Consider the following 18,139-nt stretch of genomic DNA (forward strand, 5'->3'; position numbering starts at 1 on the left):
ATCAACGTCATCAAATCACAGCCACTAGGTATCATTATGCCCATTTGCCAAGGCTGAGGACTCTGGCCATTTCTCAGAGCCCTCAAGGTAAGGCGCAGAGCTGAGATGAGAACTAAGTCAGCCTGACTCTGCAGCCTGAGCCCAACCCACTGGCTCATGCTGTAGAAATGTGCATTTCAACTGGAGAAGGCCAATGTGAGCACAGTCCTTGCGGTGGTATGAGAGGTGGCCTCGACGGTGGAGCCCATCCTGGGATGCCATCACCAGGAAGAGAGAGTTGGTACTCCCAGCCTGGGGAAACTCTGATAAAGGTATGAGGGGGAAGACAGGGTGCACGGCAAGGAGCAGCCAGCCTCCTGCAGCTGATGATCCTATGGGCAGAGGGAAAACACTCCTGGAGGGGAGAGGAGACAGGGACCAAACAATGGCCCTTGAGGTGCCAACGATGCTGATTTTTTTAGGCCAGAGCCACTCCAAAAGGAGACATTGGAACACAACCCAGCCCAGCTCAAGACAGATGCCATTAATTGAAAGGTGGGGGCTGGGCACAGTGGCTCATGCCTGTAATCCCAGCATTTTGGGAGGCCGAGGCGGGCAGATCACCTGAGGTCAGCAGTTCAAGAACAGCCTGGCCAACATGGTGATGTTGCTGCTGTTGCTGGTCTATAGACCATAGTTAGAGTAGCAAAGGTACAGCCAGCTCGATTTTTTGTTTTTGTGGAGACATCTGGAAATTCTTACCTTCCCAAATCAGCCGCAAAGGAGCTGATGGAGCCGTTTATTATTTGGTGAGGGAATTCAGGGAGTTAATCCTATGCAACTTTTATTAGTATTTATTACGCACCAAGTAAGAGGGTTCTCCCAGATGCTGTCTTGCTGTGTAGGAAGTAGGGTGGATCACACAATCTATGTCCACACATTTACTGAGCATCTACTCTGTGCTGAGTAACATGTGTCAGGTGCTAGGGATGCACAGATGAAAGACGGTGTGCTCCCTGGGAAACTGATCCGAAATACAGGCGCATAAATCAACCATTGCCATATAGTAGGACCAGTGCTCAGATTGTGAGAGGCACAGGGAGAGATATCCAGATCAAAGCTGGGAGTTAAAGGCAGCTGGCTCTCCAGGGAGGGGACACAGAGCTGAGTGTTGAAGGGTGAGCGGGAGTTAGGCTGCCAGGCTGCCGGGAGCAGGGGTCCCAGGGAGAGGAACCACAGGCAAAGGAATGAGAGAGCATCCGATAGGAGTGAGTGTGCTTTTGCCAAAGGAGGGCAGCTGTCACAGAAATGAGGTTGGAAGGATTTGGAAAAGCTATCACACCCCAAGGAGCTTGGGCTTCATCTGGAAGGTGAGAGGGAGCCGCAGAAATATTTTAAGCTAGGGAGTGCCAAGATCTGAGATTTTGGGGACAAATGCCTCTGACAGCAACCAGAATAGACTGAGGGTTTAACAAAAGAAGAGGCTGCTGTGCTGCCATCAGGTGGGAGGGGATGTGCTGAGACATCCACTGGATGTGTGTGCTGAGACCTGGCCAGTGTCGATGTGGAGGCATCCCACTCCCGGTCCGCACCGCGATCACTATCAAACACCTCACTCCACCAGTGGCTCGAGGTGCCATTTCATGGACGCCACATGGTGTGATCCCTTCTGTCTCTGACCTCAGAAAAAAGGAACCAGTGGACCCTGGGAGAGGGAGGACTTGCCCAGGCAACAGCGGTCTGTGGGGCCTCAGGGTCTTCACAGACATCAAGAAAACAGCCGCGGCCAGGCATGGTGGCTCACACCTGTGGTCCCAGCACTTTGGGAGGCCCAGGCAGGAGAATTAATCCCTTGAGGCCAAGAGTTCAACACCAGCCTGATCAATATGGTAAAACCCTGTCTCTACAAAACAAAAGACAAAAAAGTCAGTTGGGTGTAGTGGCATGCACCTGTAGTCCCAGCTACTTGGGAGGCTGAAGCAGGAGGATCACTTGAGCCTAGAAGGTCAAGGCTGCAGTGACCTATGATGGCTCCACTGCACTGAAGGTTGGGCGACGGAGGGAGACCTTGTTTCTAAAAAGAAAGAAAAAGGAAAACAGTGTCCTAAGCCGGGTAGATTGCTTTGGCCAATCTGCCTGCTCCAGAGGACCCTCCATGACCTGTCTTGGACCCAATGGTTCCCTTCTCCTAAGTCACTGCTGGGGCTGGTGCCTTCACTCCCTCCTTTTCCCCAGTGCAGAGTCTCCCAAAGGTGTACAGTGGCTGAATGTGGACATTCCTGGAGATTCAGAGTCCCCAGGGGGAGTGGCTAGGGAAGTGTGCATTAGGAAACGCTCCAGGCTCCGGGCTGATGACCTCAGGGCTCCCGGGCTCACCCCCAAGGCCTATTTGGCCTTGGAGGCTGACTGGAGGCTAAGGCCTGGAACAGAGCCAGCAGGGGTCAAGCCAAAGAATCACAATCACCCTCACGCTTCCCATGCCCCTTCCATGACTGGCAGAGAAGGCTCCAGCATTAACACAGCACTTTTAAGGCACTTGATCCTGTCAGAACAGACCACTGCAGCCCCCTGACCAAAAGGCTGGGTGGTAACTAAGGCTCAAACAGGTGACTCCCTCACAGGTAGGTCCTGATGGGAGTAGGCAAACTCAGGACTTCTCTGGAAACTGCATACATTTCTGAAACGGACACCAAAAGGAATTAGGAAAGTTTTGTTTGTTTTTTGTCGGTAATCATGAAATTATACCACCAGCTCACAAGAGCTAGGAGGACTTGGGACAAGATTTTAGAGATGTTAAAGCACGCCATCCACATGATCTCATTAAATCCTGACAATCATGTATGGTGCCGCGATTTACCAAGAACACCTGGCTTATTAGGGACTCTGGGCCCAGAGACCTCAGCACAACAGAATCACTGGTGAGAGGCTTTGTGTGGTGAGAGACTCTGCGGAGACAGGGATGGGGAGCTGGGCATCTTCCTGGCTAAGGACGAGACAGTTTCTATAACTTAGTTAGTTTCACTTCTGAACCTTCAGAAGCAGCCAGGGCCAGGAGGACACCGCCTGTCCCAGAGCCTCCAGACCATCAAAGGCCACCTTCCCTTGCTTCTGGGGACACACCTTGTCTGTATCAGGAGGAGGGGCTGCAGTCCAGGAAGCCAGGCGGACTTAGCCCTGGTGCTCCCCCACATGACTCAGCTGCTTCCTCCCAGGGGCCCCAGATGCCCTGTCAAGGACATGTCCCAGCACTCTCGTCAAGCTGTGGCAAGGACAGAGCCAAGATTTCAAAGTAGGGCTGTCTCTCTCCGAAGCTCACGTCCCTCCAGGACAGGGCACTGTCCACCCAAAGCACCTACCCACAAGTGAGGGCACAGGGCCTTTCCCAGTGCAGTGTCCCAGGGCCTCTCAACCAGCAGAACCAAGCTACCTTGATCCAGGCATTGCTCCAGAGAGGTCCAGAACACGACTAATCCCATCAAAGCCCCCTGAGAGCTCCCAAACCTCAGACCCTGCTCCTGCAAGAGCCCCAAGGCTCTTTCACGAGCTCGGTTTGGGCACTGGGACCCTGACATGGGAGAAACCCCTTGGTCCTTGGTGGTTCTGTCTGAACAGCCACACCACAGGGTTGTCACAGGAAATATGTGGCTCAGTGAGTCCCTAGCACCCCATGACCACAGTGGTTGCTCAGTAAATGGCAGCTTTCTTTCTTTCTTTTTCTTTCTTTCTTTCTTTCTTTCTTTCTTTCTTTCTTCTTTCTCTCTTTCTTTCTCTTTCTTCTTTCTTTCCTTTCTTTCTTCTTTCTCTTTCTTTCTCTCCCTTCCTTCCTTTCCTTCCTTCCTTCCTTCTTTCTTTCCTTCCTTCCTTCCTTCCTTCTTCTTTCTTTCTTTCTTTCTTTCTTTCTTCTTTCTCTCTCTTTCTTTCTCTCCCTTCCTTCCTTCCTTTCTTTCCTTCCTTCCTTCCTTCCTTCCTTTCTTTCCTTCCTTCCTTCCTTTCTTTCCTTCCTTCCTTCCTTCCTTCCTTCCTTCCTTTCTTTCTTTCTTTCTTTCTTTCTTTCTTTCTTTCTTTCTTTCTTTCTTTCTTTCTTTCTTTCTTCCTTCCTTTCTTTCTTTCTTTCTTTCTTTCTTTCTTTTCTTTCTTTCTTCCTTCTTTCCTTCCTTCCTTCCTTTTTCTTTCTTTCTTTTGATGGAGTCTCGCTCTGTCACCCAGGCTGGAGTGCAGTGGTGCAATCTCGGCTCACTGCAACCTCCGCCTTCCAGGTTCAAGTGATTCTCCTGCCTCAGCCTCCCGAGTAGCTGGGATTACAGGTGCATGCCATCACACCTGGCTAATTGTTGTATTTTTAGTAGAGGTGGGGTTTCACCATGTTGGCCAGGCTGGTCTCGAGCTTCTGACCTCAAGTGATCTGCCCTCCTCGGCCTCCCAAAGTGCTGGGATTACAGGCCTGAGCCACCACACCAGGCCAGTAGCAGCCCTTTTCCCTCTTATGGCTTCATCCAGAGGCTGAGAATGGAAGAGCTGGATGGGACCTCACAGATCCTCTCTAGAGAGTTCTAGGCCATTGTAGGCAAAATAATGTCCCCCCCTCCACAAAGATACTCACATCCTAATCCCCAGATCCTGTGAATATCTGAGGGTGCAAGGCAAAGGGGAATTAAGGTTGCAGATGGGATCAAAATTGCTCATCAGCTGACCTTGAGGTTGGGAGATTATCCTGGATTATCTAAGCATGACTAACGTGATCACAGGATTTTTAAATGTTGAAGGGAGGCAGACGGTCAGGTCAGAGAGGGACCTGAAGAGGCTACACTGCTGGCTTTGAGAACAGAAAGGGGCATGCCTCAAGGATGCAGGTGGCCTCTCGAAGCTGGAAAAGTCAAGGAAACGGATTCTCCCCTCAAGCTTCCAGAAGGAACGCAGCCCTGCGGACACCTGAATTTTAGCCCAGTGAGACCCACTGCAAACTTCCATCCACCAGAACTGTCAGAGAATATATTCGATTGTTTTCAGCCACTGTGATTGTGGTAATACATCACAGCAGCCATGGGAAACAGATACATAGGCCATTTCTCATTCTACGGATGGGCAAATTGAGGCTAAACACTTGCCTCAGGTCACTGAGAGTGACAGAGCTGGGCCTCAGACCCAGACTTGTTGAATTATCATTGAATATGATTTCCACTACATCATTCTTGCTTCCATTACTCATTCCCAGTGCTACACTAGGTGCTGGGAACACTGTGGTGAGTAAGACCTTGGACCCATGGAGTGAGTGGTTAATTTGGTGGAGACTCACAGTGAGGACACAGCAAAGTGACAAGTGCCCTGACAAGCACCCAGCCCAGCACAGGGATACTTCCTAGATGGAGGCAGGGACCGCTACGCTGAGACGGAGAAGCCACATTGATGCTCACCAGGGAAGAACATGGAGATGCTCCGGGAGGAGAGGGAACAAATGTGTGAGGCCACGATGGGCAGAGAAGTCAAGGTGCCTAGGGCTGCAGAACCAAGAGGGATTCAGCAGGACTGAAGCACAGAGGGGCAGGGAGGGTGGGATGGCAGAGAGAGGCCTAGAGAGAGAAGCCAAGGTACAGGGGCAAACCTTAGGTACTTTAGACACCCATCAGCCAAGAGGAGCCAGGGACCCTGGCAGCGGACAACTGCACTCACCGGAACCATCGGGAATGGCCCTGACGAAGGTGGGCAGCATCTTCACTGCAGCCGTGGGGTTGGTGTCCTTTGCCAGGCCCTTCTCCATCTCAGCCCGGAACCGCCTCATGATGTCCAAAAGGGTGTCATCGGAGAGCCGCATGTGATACAGGAACCTGTCCACCTGGAACAGACACCATCCACCAAGGGATGCTGCTAGGGGCCCTCGCCCTCCAGTCAAGGCCGTAAGCCCTGACATCCCTCTGCAAGCTGCATTCCTGACTCTGGGGACAGCATTGAGATGTAGATTCCCAAGGCCTCCCTATCTGACCCCTCATCAGGCAGAGGACAGGGAAGGGAGTTAGGAAAGCAGAATGGAACGGAGGGCTGAGAAGGTGTGGAGTTACTTCTCTGAAGGGCAGACTCTGAGGAAAAAATGATTCCCCCATTATTCTGATGAGACAAGGGCGAGGCAGAAACTAAGAAGGATTCAGGGTTTCTGATTCCCACTTCAGGGCCCTCACCAGTGTCCCATTCCTCTCCACCAAAAAAGGCCAGCTAGAGCTTGAATCGCAGATTTCTAAACATGGAAGCTTTCTTTCATCCAATGATGACCACAGATATAGCCAGACAGGTTTCTCTTTGTTTACTGGCTGCTAGGAAGCTCAGAGCTAAATTTAGTTTCCAAAAGCAATGCCTAAATCTAGCCCTTTAAATTCCCTTCCTTTTTTTTTTTTGAGACAGAGTCTCAGTCTGTCGCCCAGGCTGGAGTGCAGTAGTGAGATCTCGGCTCACTGCAACCTCCACCTCCCAGGTTCAAGCGATCCTCCTGCCTCAGCCTTCTGAGTAGCTAGTATTACAGGCAGGTGCCACCATGCCCGACCAATTTTTTTTTTTTTGTAATTTTAGTAGAGATGGGATTTCTCCATGTTGGTCAGACCTCAAGTGATCTGCACTCCTCGGCCTCCCAAAGTGCTGGGATTACAGGCGTGAGCCACCTCACCCAGCCATAAATGTCCATTTTGGTTTAACTGAGTTGTTCTAGTTAAGATAAAGCGGAATTGTTAAAGTCAGCTCAAATTGCTATTGAAAATGAGTGGATGTCACTCATGTAACCAGGAAACGGGGACAGAGGACCATACCCAAAGGAGGGAAGTTATACAAATCACTATGGCTATAATCAGTCCTCTTGTCGGTAATATGTCACATCAGGGACAGCAGCAAAGCTTCCTCTCTCACACTAATTAACACTAATCAATTGGTGCTGGCAGTCTGGAGCCCAGGCTCACTGGGATGGATTATTGATGGGGGCAGGAGGAGAGACAGGGGCATATGCACCCTGTCCTTTCCAGCCCTGTTTTCATACTGAGCACTCTCCACCCTCCAGGTGACAGAAGGCTCCATCCCAGGCACATGCCCGGTGAAAGGGCATTTTATTCAGGGTGAAGAACATGTGCTACTGTCTACAGAGTGCGTCCATGTACGTCACCTCTTCTCACTGCCACAGCATCCCTTTGAAGCAGCCACATAAGGCCAAAGTTCTTCTCCCCAAGTGAGAGGTGAGGTGAGAGGGCTGCAGAGCTGTGGCTACATGGGACTGTAACATAGGCTCTAGATCCCTCACCCCCATGGCCTGGCTCACAGCTCTGTTGGGGATGCATAAGCCCGACAGACAAATTATACCAAATGCACAGGGCTCACATTACCTTCGCGCTAGGACAGGGTCCCGGCCATCAGCCAGGCCTCAGAGGCCAGGACCCAGCTCAGAACCATGACAATGAACAGACCCAAGACACTGAAATGGGTTCCATGGCTCCGGGGACTCCGGGGCCAGAGAAAGACCAGAAAATCATCAGAGAGCCATTAGCAAAAAAGGACAATAGAGCTTTCAGCATATTTGAGAAAACAGGAGGGAACCAGGTCAGCCTTCATTAAGGGCTTCCTGCTCCCCCAAGGCTGTTTATGACTGATTGGTTGGCACAGCCACACACAAACCGAGAAAACTGGATGCAAAGGACGTGACCCAAGTAATTGGGGTTGGGGAAGGGTGGGATGCTGTACGTGGGAACCAAACTTGATTCTTTCCTACCCAATGGGCCCTCAGACAGTGCCCCTGAACCTACTGATCATTTTTGCTTGGCCTGAGAGTACAAAAAACTCCAGGCATCCACACAATGTTATCCCTGCCGTGTAAGCCCTGTTTTTTGAGGCCCAGTTGGGGTCATTTGCGACTGGGGTTTAATGGGGTCATTGAGCACTTGGTTTGCTGCTGCTCTTTCAGTAAGTTAAGGTTATAACAGAAAGAATGTCAACTCAGCAACAGTTTCTTCTTGATTTTCTGTATCTGCCACAGCACCAGGAACAGTTGTTAGAAGGGAAAAGTGAAACATATGTTGGGACAAAAAGCACCCATTTTCAATCCAAACAAGTCATGTGGGGTATGTGTAACCAGGGACACACGTCCCAGGCACTAAGGGAGAGTACTGGTGCTGCAGAAAACCAAGCCCACTTTTGGAGAGATGCACAAACCATCATGGGAGACATCTTCTAAGCAAGAAAGCCAACCAGCAGCGTGTTTCATTTAGAAAGAGCAAATCAAACATTCAAGACTCAAGACTGAATTACAGAAGGTGAGAGCTGGAGGGGCCTTAGAGTTCATCTAGTCCAAAGGTCTCACATTATGAATGAGCGTCATAAAAAATTCCGCTCTTTGACCCAGGGCTTTCATTTCCAGAACCTATTCTCAGGAAATAATCCTGACTATGGAGAACCATAAATCTCTACCAAGGCTGGGCACAGTGGCTCATGCCTGTAATTCCAGCACTTTGGGAGGCCAAGGCGGGTGGATCACCTGAGGTCAGAGTTTGAGACCAGCCTGGCCAAGCTGGTGAAACCCTGTCTCTACTAAAAATACAAAAATTAGTCGGGTTTGGTGGTGGGCGCCTGTAGTCCCAGCTACTTGGGAGGCTGAGGCAGGAGAATGGCCTGAACCCAGGAGGCAGAGCTTGCAGTGAGCCGAGATCGCACCACTGCACTCCAGCCTGGGTGACGGAGCAAGACTCCGTCTTAAAAATAATAATAAAAAATAAATAAATAAATAAAAATAAAAATAAAATTCTACCAAGGTTTAACATAACAATACTTTTATTTTATTTATTTTATTTTTGAGACTGGGTCTTGCTCTGTTGCCCAGGCTGGAGTGCAATGGTGCAGTCACAGCTCACTGCAACCTCAACCTCCCGGGCTCCAGTGATCCTGCCACTTCAGCCTCCCAAGTAGCTGGGACTACAGGCATGTGCCACCATGCCCAGCTAATTTTTGTATTTTTTGTAGAGACAGGTCTGTCTACGTTATCCAGGCTGGTCTCGAGCTCCTGGAGGCATGTGATCATCCCGCCTCAGCCTCCCAAAGTGCTGGGATTACAGGCATGAGCCACTTCATCCAGCCTAATATTTTAATTATTAAAAATGTTTTTGAAAGTATCCAAATGAGGCCAGGCACGGTGGCTCATGCCTGTAATCCCAGCACTTTGGGAGGCCAAGGCCGGCGGATCCCGAGGTCAGGAGTTCGAGACCAGCCTGACCAACACGGTGAAATCCTGTCTCTACTAAAAATACAAAAATTAGCTGGGTGTGGTGGTGCGGCCTGTGATCCCAGCTACTCAGGAGGCTGAGGCAGGAGAATCGCTTGAGCCCTGGAGGCGGAGGTTGCAGTGAGCTGAGATCGCACCACTGCACTCCAGCCTGGGAGACAAAGCAAGACTTCGTCTCAAAAAAAAAAAAAAAATTAGATTGTAGTAATGGTTACACAACTCTGGATATTCGAAAGTATCCAAATGTCCAACAAGAGGGAAAAGGTTAACTACATTATGGCATATCCACTTGAGTGGATATTAGGAAGATATTGTAATGATAATTATGAAGATAATGAAGAAATCTACATAAGTGGTTACACTATAACAGTAAGTGAAGGAAGCAGTTCAGAACTGTATGTACCTTACAAACATAACTAAAAACATACAGGATGAAGAAAAACTAGGAAGGCTTCCACCCAGCATATATGAAAGTGTTTGAGATTAAAAGTAAATTAAAGGTGGAATTACAAGTAACATTTCCACTTGTTTGTAATGTTGACATACAGAGCTGTAAAAAATACACACTGAAAACCTCCCAGTTTTCCTATGGATGAACAATCCGCAGGTCAGTGACCAGGTCTGGCCTGGTGCTATCAATAGGTCAAATAATGTCAATATATTGAATTGGAAAAGAATCTGTAAGAGTGGTTTCTATTTTCATTTTTTTCATTTTGTTTTATTTTTGTTTCCATGCTGATATGGGAAGATTTTTAGAAATTGTTCCAGGGTCTCAGTAGTAACCCTTGCAGGCAAGTCTGGCCCAGGATCTGGACAATTCTAGAGGCAGGAAGCACAGAGACGAAGGGGACTCACTGCCTGACCGCAGAGAAAGGAGCTGTGCCTTTTGACCAGGTGTGTTTCCACCACGTGTTGGGAGGAGTGTTCTCAGAACCATAACTCAGCCCAGCAGCCATAAGCCAGCCTCCCACACTACCACAGAGACTTCCTGGGGCACTCGCTTAAGGTGGCTATAAAAGTGCTTCCAACTTTCTCGCCTTGCACAGGGAGAGGGAGGTCAGCTCCAGGCATTGAAAAAGGCTCCAGAAGGACCTGGAGCCCATCAGCAGAGGCTGCATTTCCCATCACAGTGTGCTCCTGAGCCTGCACCTGGGCTGGTGGACAAACATGTCCCGCCTGATCCTAGGGTACAAAAGGTTAACCAACACAAAGGGGCCCAAGGAAATGAAATAAGTTTACAGAATCAAAGGTTTCAGGGTTCCAAAGACTCCCCCTTGTGGGTGGGAGAGACACCATGCAAGTTGTGCCTTTACTAAGCAGATAACAAAAGAAAGCGGATTCCTAGGCAGCGCCTCCTTAAGTAGCCAGTAGAGGGCTCTGTGAATCTAGTCAACAAGTGATTGCTTTATAATGTTTTTAAATTTGCTACAACCTCTAACTCAACTCTCTAATGAATAGAATTTAGTGGGAGTTTATCCCACCAAGTACCTGAGGGCTATAAGGGGCCACACTTCCTCTCTCTCTCTGTTTTGTTTTGTTTTGAGACAGAGTCTCATTCTGTTGTCCAGGCTGGAGTGCAATGGCATGATCTCCGCTCACTGCAACCTCTGCCTCCTGGGTTCAAGCAATTCTCCTGCCTCAGCCTTCCGAGTAGCTGGGACTACAGGCGCACTCCACCACGCCCAGCTAATTTTTGAATTTTTAGTAGAGACGGGGTTTCACCATGTTGGCCAGGCTGGTCTCGACCTCCTGACCTCAAGTGATCCACCCGCCTTGGCCTCCCAAAGTGCTGGGATTATAGGTATGAGCCACCATGCTTGGCCTTTTTTTTTTCTTTTCTTTCCTTTTTTTTTTCAGACAGGGTCTCACTCTGTCACCCAGGCTGGAGTGCAGTAGCGCAGTCTCCCGGGCTCAAGCCATCCTGCCACCGCAGCCTCCCGAGTAGTTGGGACTGTAGACACGCACCACCATGACCGGCTAATTTTTACATGTTTTGTAGAGATGGGGTTGCTCCATGTTGCCCAGGCTGGTCTCAAACTCCTGGCCTCAAGTTTGAGATGAGATTTGCTCATCTCAGCCTCCCAGCGTACGGAGATTACAGCCGTGAGCCACGGTGCCCAGCCTCCTTGTTCATTTTGAAAAGCAGGAGGGAGTCATGGCACAGAAGAAAGAGCATTGAAGGAAGAGTCAGCCAACTTGGGTTTAATCCTCATTCCATCCTAAATACTTGGTGACCTTGGCTAAGCCCTCCTGCTAGGAGGACTTCTGTCATCTGCACATTGAGAGATACTTTTTGCCCAGGGCCGTGACAGCCAGCCGGTGTGGCCAGAGTAGCAGACTGGGCTCGTTTTAGCTGCCTGGAAAGAACCCTAGGTCCCTCCTGTTGACCCTTGGCAACATTTAACCAGCCCACTTTGGAATGAATTTTGTAGACAAGTTCCCTGAGCAAAGTGACAAAATAATGCGCACCATGAATAGTGTACCATTGGCAAATAGCAGGTGCCAATAATAGATATTTCAATTACTGTCTATTACAACTCACACCCTCTTGCTGCCCACATTTATGCGCTTTCAAATACATGAATAAACAGATCTGCCCCAACAGTTCTTTTTTTTGAGATGAAGTCTCGCTCTTGTCCCCTGGGCTGGAGTGCAATGGCGCGATCTCGGCTCACTGCAACCTCCACCTCCCTGGTTCAAGCGATTCTCCTGCCTCAACCTCCCGAGTAGATGGGATTACAGGTGCCCGCCACCACGCCTGGCTAATTTTTGTATTTTTCGTTGAGACAGGGTTTCACCATGTTGGCCAGGCTGGTCTCGAACTCCTGACCTCAGGTAATCCGCCCACCTCAGCCTCCTAAAGTGCTGGGATTACAGGCGTGAGCCACTGCGCCCAGCCTTCTGCTCCAAAAGTTCTTAAAACTTCTTTGAAAATGATTCTCCTCGCCTTTGTGGCCTTTCAGAGCAAACATCCCTTACAGCAAACACAATCCTCTTCAAGCTTTCCAAAGACCCTCCTCACCCACTTCCGCATCCAATACCTGCCAGGAAGTTCCGAGTGAAATGTAAGGTTCAGGACAGTAATGCAATGCCCAGGAGTGTGGGAGAATTACTCCCTCTTCCCTCAGTGAGTCTTTTACTGGTCATATGCTCCCAGTATCTTTTCTAATAAGCTCTCTTAACTCCCTTCTGATTTTTTTTTTTTAAGGGAATCAGTTTTGTCCATGAAGAAAGAGCTGGGCATCTCTCAGCTTCGTGGGTCCTCCTTACCTTCTTGATCTGATCCTCCTTCAGCTTGCTGAAGTAAAATGCCATCAAGTGGACCGCAAACATTTTCCCCAAGTTTGGTTTCTCCTGAGATGGGCAGAGATTCCTGTGCAGTGTTCACTCCCACGACTCTGGAGTGTTGCACGCTTCCAGTCCAGGCTGGCAGACCTCTTGGGGAGCAAGGTGCTGCGGACTAAATACCTCCAGCCTGCTTGGTTCAATGATTAAACTCCCCCCCACCCCACCCCTTTGGTCCCTCCCTCTGGCACACACTTGATTGTCTAATAGGAGGCTCTGGATGGTAGCTGAGGGTTAGTGGAGGGGGAAGCAGGGAATTGATGGGTTGCTTGACTACTTGAGAATTGGGTGCCACCAAATCTCATTGCTAAGCAACCTTCTCAAGCCAGGGCTCCGCCAAGCCCACTCAGCCGAGGAAAATCTTCTGCAAAGTTGGGCACTAAACAAAGCCAACTTTCAACCAGTGGAGCTGCTCTGCAAATTTCTAGTCCCAGGCTTTTCTCTTTAGTTTTTTATGCTGGTGGCATAACTCTGTGAACCCCCTGCTCCTCAGAAGCACTGAACTAACTAAAGCTAAACATCGTCCTGGTCAACGGGATTTCAAGAATGTTGGGGCAGATTCTTCCATTTGTGACAGATCAGATTTCTTAACTAATAGCCCATGGTTAACAGAAAATGATCAATAAATATTTACCTATTCACAGTGTTAAGCCAGAAAATCTTTAGTTCACAGGTAGTGACCCAGGAAAAAATATTCCTGAGAGTGAACTGAAGTCACCAGTGCTCACTGGGAATCACTGCTGGAGAGAAGGAAGTCACAGATAAGAAATGTCTCAGTCCAGCCGGGTGCAGTGACTCACAGCTGTAACAATCACAGCACTTGGGGAGGCCGAGGCTGGCGGATCACCTGAGGTCAGGAGTTCGAGACCAGCCTGGCCAACATGGTGAAACCCCATCTCTACTAAAAATACAAAAAACTTAGCCGGGAATGGTGGCAGGTGCCTGTAATCCGAGCTACTTGGGAGGCTGAGGCAGGAGAATCACTTGAACCTGGGAGGCGGAGGTTGCAGTGAGCCGAGATCGCGCCATTGCACTCCAGCCTGGGTGACAAGAGCAAAACTCCATCTCAAAAAAAAAAAAAAGAGAAATGTCCCAGGCCACTGAGATGTTTTATTCACTCACTTCTCACTCATCATACTCGGCATGAGAAGGACCCAGAAAGCACCCAATATGTGGGTACAATCAACCTTGCACTCTTCCCACAGTCGTTGGCTGGCTAATGAAACCAATAACAACAGTGTTAACAACAGCGGCTAACATGGATGGAGCATTTACCAATCCCATTTTGTTTTTATTACTATTGTTATTATTATTTTTTAGACAGGGTTTCATTCATCCCCCAGGCTGGAATGCAGTGGTGGAATCATGACTCGCTGCAACATCAGCCTTCTGGGCTCAGGTGATCCTCCCACCTCAATCCCCAGGGTAGCTGGGGCTACAGGCATGTGGCACCTTGCCCAGCTAATTTTTGTAGAGATGGGGTCTTGCCATGTTGCCCAGGCTGGTCTTGAACTCCTGGGCTCAAGCAATTTACCCACCTCAGCCTCCCAAAGTGTTGAAATTACAGGCATGAGCCACTGCTCCCGGCCCACTCTTATTTTATAGATGAAAAAATTGAGGCCCAGAAAGGTTACGTGATCACAAAGCCGTAAACAGGACAGCAAGGGGTCAATCCTGGAAGTTTGATTCCAGGGCCCAGCTCATAATACATGACATTGGCTCTCCAGCCCTGCTTTCTCCACGCAATAGATACTCAATAGATAACGCAATTGATAACTATTAGTAGCAGCAGCATTCTGTTGCGTTGTTAAGAATTTCTTTTTCTTTTTCTTTTGCTTTTTTTTGAGACAAAATCTCACTCTGTTGCCCAGGCTGGAGTACGGTGGCTCAATCTCAGCTCACTGCAACCTCCACCACCTGGGTTCAAGCAATTCTCCTGCCTCAGCCTCCTGAGTAGCTGGAATTCAGTGCTCTCTACCCATTGCCATGTGGACGAGCCATTAGGTCTCACTTAAGCCGACAATGTAGAGGAGGCTCAGTTAAAATTACTCCAGATGCTTTATTCAGATTGATATAAGCATATTAAAACTGTCTCCCAGATTGAGAATCCCCATCCTTTTCAGCCCATTTACCCTCAGACTATGACTTTTAGCTTGCTCCTTTATTACACAAGCCAACAAAGATTAACCTTTAGTTCCCCAAACCATTTAGTTCCCCAAACCAGGTGGAATTGTTGGTATTCTGAAATGGGCATGCTAGGCCCTAGCCCACATTGGCTGAGGATAATATCCTGGGAAGGCCATCTGCCCGTAATTGATGACATTATTTATCTTAATTCCCCCACTAGTTGATTTATTTCAGAAACAGAGTCTCGCTACATCTTGTCTTGCCCAGGCTGGATTTGAACTCCATCCACTCTTGCCCAGGCTGGATTCGAACTCCTGGGCTAAAGTGATCCTCTGGCTTCAGCCTCCCGAGTAGCTAGGACTACAGGCTTGCGTCACCACACCCAGCATTTAATTCCCCCATTTAAAAAGTAACCTGGGCTGAGCACAGTGGCTCACACCTGTAATCCCAGCACTTTGGGAGGCCGAGGCGGGAGGTGGGCAGATCGCCTGAGGTCAGGAGTTCGAGGCCAGCCTGGCCAACATGGTGAAACCCCGTCTCTACTAAAAATGCAAAAATTACCTGGGCATGGTGGCGGGTGCCTGCAATCCCAGCTACTCGGGAGGCAGAGTTAGGAGAACTGTTTAAACCCAGGAGGTGGAGGTTGCAGTGAGCCAAGATTGCACCACTGCACTCCAGCCTGGGCAACAGAGTGAGACTCCATCTCAAAAAAAAAAAAAAAAGTAACCTCGGCAGTGCAATATGCACCAACTGTCATTGATTTGTTCGACATAGGGATAAGAAGTTACAGTAGCCAGTGGTCAAAAGGATGCAAACAATAACCAAAGATCTCTGTAATCTCATGGTTGCTTGTATGAGTCAGATAGGCAGCCCTTGGAATTTTAATCGGGCAAATGACAAGGATTTTCATCTATTGCATCATTCCATTTTTAATCTGAACACATTAGCATCTACATTCCAGGCCTGAGTAAGGTGACTAAACCAGGAAGTTTAATGATTACAGAGATCACATGCATTTGGAGTCATCTAGCTCAGCCCTCTCACTTTATAGAATCAAGACAAAATAATTAGGTTGTTTTACCATTCCTCATCTGATTACTCCAATTCAAGTCTTGGGATTTTTTCACCCTTACTACAGCTCTATTGGCTATTCAAGGATATCTAGGTTTAAATCTTGTAAGTAGTTGGATTTTGCTTAAGAACACCCATTTGAGGGCTGACACTGACAAGTGACATTTTAGTTAAAGCATATCACCCATCTGGCCCAAATCTTCCATGTAAGAAGGGAAACTCTCCCATCTCTAGACACATCTCCATTTCATAGAGCTCCACTTTAATCTACACGGTCCGTTTTGGCAAGGCCCAAAGATAATTCCTGTTTTCCTTTAAGTACTGAGTATGGTGGGAGGACTAGAAGTCCAGTAAAATTTACCTATTTATTTAGCAAACACTTCCCCATGGGGTTTACTAGATGTCTTACGATATTAATTCCACAGTAACTATCATTCTCCCTATTTTAAAGATGGAGAAACTGAGGCACAGAGCCCAACTAGGACGCAGTGAAATCGAGATTTGAACGCAGACAGTCTAGCTCCAGAGTTCTTGCTTGCCCACTGTGCTACACTGGCTAGGCTGGAAACAAGGCACAGGGAGACATGGGGCCTCAGCTGGAAAAATGGCCCTAAGCTCTGGCTAACACAGTGGAAAGTGCACAGGCCCTGAGGTCCTACTTTGGCTTTTTTTAAACTGCAGGTAAAGGTCCAAGTCTATATTCATATCTGTAAAAGCTTCATAGCTACGTCAGTGGTCAAGCAAATTATCACACAAGGAAAGGCATGTGGTCTATAGTGGGCACACTAGAAGCATCTCCTGAAGCTCAGCCTTTCCCTGGCTGGGGACCCCTCTTCGCTCACCCCACTTGGTCTCTTGGGATAAGAAAATGTGTGCAGACCTTTCAGTCCACTAAGTAAGGCATGATCATAAACCATTAGAAAGTACCTGTTCCATGTACTGGAATTAAAGGAACAGTTGGGAATTTTATGGAAATTCTATTCCTGTTACTAAAGAAAACAGCTCTTGAATTCTGCCCTGTATCCTTTTTAATGGTAAGTCCAAAGTTAAGTTGTCATAACATAAATCAATGTGACCTGCTGGTACTCCACTTGCTGCAAAAGAATCAGAAACTGTGTGAGAGAGAGCAAACTTCCATAATAAGAAAACCAATGTAGAAACTTCCAAAGGCTGCCAGTGGTTACAGTTACAATGGTGTCTCTATCGGAGCAGCCACAAATGAAGCAGAAATGCTAACCTCAGCAAGTTTCAAAAGAATGCTGCTAATCATTTTTACAGGTTTATTCTGAACCGAAGACAAGGAATGATCAGGAAGAAATTCTGATACGATTTCTAAATCACAACTGTACATTAAGGGTCATGTTTGCAAAACACCTATCAAGGAAAGAAAAGCCATACAAGAAAATGCAGTTCATATGACTTTTAACATTTTTCAGAATAATTATCATCTCAATTGCACAAAATAACCAACTTTTCAAAGCAAATGAGACTTCTGGTTAAACATGGCATTAACCTACAAGGACAAAAAGAAAGGAAACAGTGACTGATAAGAGATCTTAACATAATTCTGGAAGACAGGAAGCTCACAGAAGTAATTGCTTAGTAGAGGAAACACTGAAACCTGAGTGCCCGCAGAGGGTGACTCGGCTGAGAAGGGAGCCATGACATTTGTAAAACTCTAAAATGCTCAGGAATCAGAGGTCCGGGGGCAAGACATAGAGCCAAAAACAGGAGATTGGTTAAAAAGCTATATGAAAAAGCTTGGCCAGTCATGGTGGCTCACCCCTGTAATCCCAGCATTTTGGGAGGCCAAGGCAGGTGGATCATTTGAGGTCAGGAGTTTGAGCCCAGCCTGGCCAACATGGTACCCCCATCCCTACTAAAAACACACAAAAAAAATTAGCCAGGCATGGTGGTGGACACCTCTAATCCCAGCTACCCAGAAGACTGAAGCACAAGAATAGCTTGAACCTGGGGGGCAGATTTTGCAATGAGCCGGGATTGCACCACTGCCCTCAAGCTTGGGCGACAGACCCAGACTCCATCTCAACGGAAAAAAAAAACAAACAAAAAAAAACCCAAACCCACAGGTATGGAAAAGGGAAAACTATAGAGACAGTAAACAAATTGGTGGTGGCCAGGGATTCAGAAAGGTTGGGGATGCTGAATAAGTGAAACACAAAGGCATTTTTAGGGTAGTGAAACTATTCTGTATGACACTGTAACGGCAAATACATGACACACTTTCAAAACCCATAGAATTTGACAGCACAAAGAATGAACTTTAATGTACATATGTTCAAAAAAACATTTAGGAGGTCAGTGACGCAACACAGACTGTGACATGAGTCTAACTGTGTTGCAAATGTGTGAAATAGC

General features: G+C 48.0%; 1 protein-coding gene and 1 long non-coding RNA gene across 3 annotated transcripts in view; one reads left to right on the forward strand and one right to left on the reverse strand.

The window, feature by feature from the left end:
• The window catches only part of HKDC1 (hexokinase domain containing 1), a 46,481-nt gene extending 33,827 nt beyond the window's left edge, over nucleotides 1–12,654 (reverse strand). Inside the window, exons 1-2 of one of the 2 annotated variants that reach the window (XM_024253710.3) lie at nucleotides 12,488–12,654; nucleotides 5,647–5,809 (exon numbers count right to left, since the gene is read on the reverse strand). In XM_024253710.3, the coding sequence (XP_024109478.3) occupies nucleotides 5,647–5,809; nucleotides 12,488–12,550 (226 nt within the window). In that variant the 5' untranslated portion in view covers nucleotides 12,551–12,654. The remainder of the gene's footprint in view (nucleotides 1–5,646; nucleotides 5,810–12,487) is intronic. The other variant, XM_024253711.3, reaches the window with a different exon arrangement.
• On the forward strand, nucleotides 193–17,641 carry LOC103891673 (uncharacterized). Its single transcript, XR_655921.4, has 5 exons — nucleotides 193–311; nucleotides 7,013–7,177; nucleotides 9,766–9,824; nucleotides 9,966–10,111; nucleotides 16,212–17,641. It is a non-coding gene; the product is annotated as an uncharacterized LOC103891673 (long non-coding RNA).
• Nucleotides 17,642–18,139: the final 498 nt, after the last annotated feature.

This window comes from Pongo abelii, chromosome 8, assembly GCF_028885655.2.
Source record: "Pongo abelii isolate AG06213 chromosome 8, NHGRI_mPonAbe1-v2.0_pri, whole genome shotgun sequence".
NCBI lineage: Eukaryota > Metazoa > Chordata > Mammalia > Primates > Hominidae > Pongo > Pongo abelii.